This window comes from Salminus brasiliensis, chromosome 15 (genome assembly GCF_030463535.1).
Source record: "Salminus brasiliensis chromosome 15, fSalBra1.hap2, whole genome shotgun sequence".
NCBI classification, from domain to species: Eukaryota; Metazoa; Chordata; class Actinopteri; order Characiformes; family Bryconidae; genus Salminus; species Salminus brasiliensis.
In genome coordinates this window covers 6,846,472-6,850,136 of record NC_132892.1, presented here as the reverse complement: position 1 = coordinate 6,850,136, position 3,665 = coordinate 6,846,472, and the positions used below count along the sequence as shown (strand labels likewise).

The 3,665-nt window shown below is 34.8% G+C and overlaps 1 protein-coding gene across 1 annotated transcript; it reads right to left on the bottom strand.

The window, feature by feature from the left end:
* On the bottom strand, positions 1-2,060 carry LOC140536163 (lipopolysaccharide-induced tumor necrosis factor-alpha factor homolog). Its single transcript, XM_072657837.1, has 4 exons — positions 1,922-2,060; positions 1,391-1,477; positions 1,107-1,299; positions 1-106 (listed from the first exon to the last, which is right to left on the bottom strand). The coding sequence occupies exons 1-4, from the start codon at positions 2,058-2,060 to the stop codon at positions 1-3; spliced, it is 525 nt and encodes a 174-aa protein (XP_072513938.1).
* Between the last annotated feature and the right edge of the window lie 1,605 nt (positions 2,061-3,665).

Below are 3,665 nucleotides of genomic sequence, written 5' to 3'. Positions count from 1 at the left end.
TTAGCGTACACAAATCCCTATGTGTCTATTGCAGAATGGACATGTATGATGAACATCATGCAATGCTGTAATGCAGAATGGGATAAGGCAACATCCACAGATGAGCCTGAAACAGACAGAAAATGACATTATTTTTATTACATTTATTATTTAGCATAAGTTTGTGTTTTTTTCACAAATAAATCATGTAATTTGTAGATATCTGTAATCTGTGAAATGTTTGGAATATGATTGTAGTTTTGAACATGAATGTAGTTCATATGTAAATGTACAAATGTCAAATGAGGAAAGTAAGGAGCAACATTGGAAATATAGGTTTAAGTCTGAATTAGAATTCTTATCAGTCTGAATTAGAGTTTATAAAGCATGGTGTCAATGTTTATATATACTGTCTATATATTTAGATCATGATTATTTTTAAGCAGTTAAATGCCAATCAATTTACATTGTTGTACATTTTTTGTTATTTTTTCCTTACAGCAGTGAGATAACAAAGTCGGTTTGTTAAGAGGTTAAGGCAATTCAGTCAAAGGACTACCGATAAATTTCAGTTATAACTGTTGTGGACTAACTTAATCTTTTAATAGACCATAATGTATTAGTTATTCATATTGTAAAGTTCGCTAGCTTTGTTTATTAGTAAGTTAGCTACCTAAGCAAGTTTGTTTATCCTGCACAGCCGTTTAGTAGCTAAACAAAGGGGAAAAGTCATACAGCAATAAACTCAATAAATAAAGGTATAAAATAATGTTTTTGGCCTTAGTCTATACACTATATGTGTATTTAAAAATGTTTAAAGCATAAAGAGTTCAAAAATGGTTCCGTGTAAATTCACAATCAAACTGACATTTCATATGCATGCTGTCCTTAAAGGCAAAATCTATGGATAGCCTTTCCCTAATTAGATAATTAGTCAATCAGCAACAATTTTGCACTATATTTTATTTGGTGAACATAGACACCAAATCCTCAAATCATCATATATTTGAGTTTTACCCTTTAGAATGTGTCACCTTCAGTTCCTCTACCTGCTAGCCTTTTTCAGAGTTGCTATTTTTACTATTTCACTTTTTTTTTTACTTTAGCATTTGGATTTTCTGCCTTACCCAAGGAGAGTCAGCAGGCAGCACACTCCCCATGCTGCAGCACCAGGTTTGTAGTCAACAACAGTGGTGATATTGTGACGACAGTATGGGCAAGTAGTTACAGTGGGTGTGTCACCCAAGCGACGTTGAAACTCTTGCTGTGAAACTACTCGCACCTGAGGGGGGGCAGAGTGGACTGTCTGTTCCACAAGCACTGGGAGAGAGAAAAAAAGAGAGAGAGTAAGTAGTATATATACTTAAACTGTTCTGGATAATTTAAAATCAACTTAATTTATAAAACCAACCTTGCTGTATTTGGTGGACTGCCATGATCTGAGTTGGAATGTTGAGAACAGGATAGGGAGAAGGAGCAATGCCATTTGGTTCACCCACTGCACAGGACAAAAGTACTTGCTTGTGAAATACAGTCATGAAATATGAATTAATTAATTAATTTCTCTTCACCACTGCATCCAGTGAAATCAGTCCTTGGCAGTCATTCATACAGTGCACATTAGAATAACAGAGATAGCTTAGTCTCCAACACTGTCAGAGTAGATGGGTTATAAACAACACATAGGTTTTTACATCCAGGTGTCTAGTAAAGAACAATACATGTTGTGTAATTTAAAACACAATCAATGTGTTGTCTCTATTAACACAGTCTCAATGCACAGCAGGGATTAATTGTCATATATGCAATAGTATTATTATTGTTTAACAATTAGCTTTTTGGAAGTCTAAAGGAGCATACTTAGAGGGGACACATTTATTTACCTTCTTTGCACAAACCTCATCCAAACCTCACTCATGGGGGGAAAAAATTGTGTACCCACCTGCTTCCACATAACTGGGTGGTGGTGTTGAAGGAGGCGCCGTTCCTGCCACGTAAGCTGGACACTGACTGGCTTCGATGTATGAGGGGGGAGGAGTTGTGGAATGGACTGTGGACACAGTACATTCAGGAATATCCATTTACTAAGTAACAAAACAAAAAAGGAAATTAATTCATTGTACAAGAACTAACTGACTGTTTGATGTACCATGGGCAACACGGCAATGAGTAACATCTATTATTTGGTAATTGCGAACAGAGAAACCACAACACTAAAGTGTCTGACCAATCTGTGTCCACAACTTGTAGCCCCAACATTTAAGTGGTTAAAAGGGAATTCCATTTCATTGTGTTTAATATCTCTATGATGCATCATATCTGTAAATACATCTATGAGACATATACAGAAAATTATTGCGTGACAAATAACACTTGTAACGTAACTTTGATTTAAACATATTTAACTCCTTTTCATTTTCTTTATACAAAAACAAAATCACATTCACACACACCTAACAGACCTAACAGTGTCCCAGCCAATATGATACATTATATATAATTAGTTATAATTATATTATAATTTTACCAATCTCAGCAATAACAATTATTCAGTTTGTTTTTGGATAATAAATACGATGGCTATAATTGGGGCGTTGTATCCTAACATTGTATTTATTTACAGTACTTATATCTGTAAAAATCCCATTTGTGTGGTTTACAGGTTGTCAGTGAAAATGTTGCATGTTGAAAATCGAGGCTTTCACAATTGATTTCAAATGATGATTGGCAAAAGGCACGAGTTATAATGAAAATGCTAATCAGTTGATTTTTTTGCAACTGATTGATATCCGTGTAATATTTAAAAAGGACACAAAGATGTTTTAAAGACCAATGCCCCATAAAGCAGTGGTCACCAAAGTAAAGTTTCACTCCAATACAATCCAACAGTGTCGATTTCTAAACAATGAGTCAGAACATGGTTATAATCATCTCTGATGTACTAGCCCACAGGGTTTAGGATTTGAACATGTGTCATTCAGGTTTAGGACAAATGTGACTAATATCAATATGAAAAAATGTATAATTTAAAAAAAATAATAATATATATATTTCACTATTTAGTGACACATTGCATTTCCCACACCTACATGGTATTGTTTATTACAAAAGGCATAAATGATTCTATTACTTAATTTTACAACATTTGATTGATATAATGTGTTTTAGATCCCTAAACAGTGATAAGTATGTTTCAATAAAGTGCTACTGTACACCTTACCACGTTTGTCTCTCTTTCGTCTCTGTACTTTCCTCAATTCCCGGCAGTCATTCCCTCTCCATTTCTTGCTTGTTCTTGCTTTACCTGCTCATTTCCACCCTTGTCTTTCAGTATATGGTATTCCTAATTAAGCAGGTGTATCCAGAACAAAACAAGAATAAACTTTGATTACATGGGAGTTGTGAACCTGTGTAGAAAAACTTCCTCCTTTTAATGACATCACTTTTCTTCTTTTCTTTTTTTTTTTTTTTTTACCAACCTTACCAGTTTACTTCTGCCTGTGCATTCCATTGCAATGAATGGGTGTGAACCTGTGAGCCTAGTTTTTGTCTGTGTGTGTTTGTGTGTGCATGTCACCTAGGAATGCTCAGCCTGAGGAGTGCTAAGCTAATTCTGACAAAGCACAATTATTTACTTCCAACTGAAAAATTATAATGCGCACCTACTGCACAACATGGGGCCTCAC

Coding starts and splice junctions, on each gene's coding strand:
- LOC140536163 (XM_072657837.1), bottom strand. CDS start 2,060: ATGGATATTCCTGAATGTACTGTGTCCACAGTCCATTCCACAACTCCT. Junction 1,300..1,390: donor AGTCCACCAAATACAGCAAG/GTTGGTTTTATA, acceptor TCTCTCTCCCAG/TGCTTGTGGAACAGACAGTC. Junction 107..1,106: donor TGCCTGCTGACTCTCCTTGG/GTAAGGCAGAAA, acceptor TGTCTGTTTCAG/GCTCATCTGTGGATGTTGCC.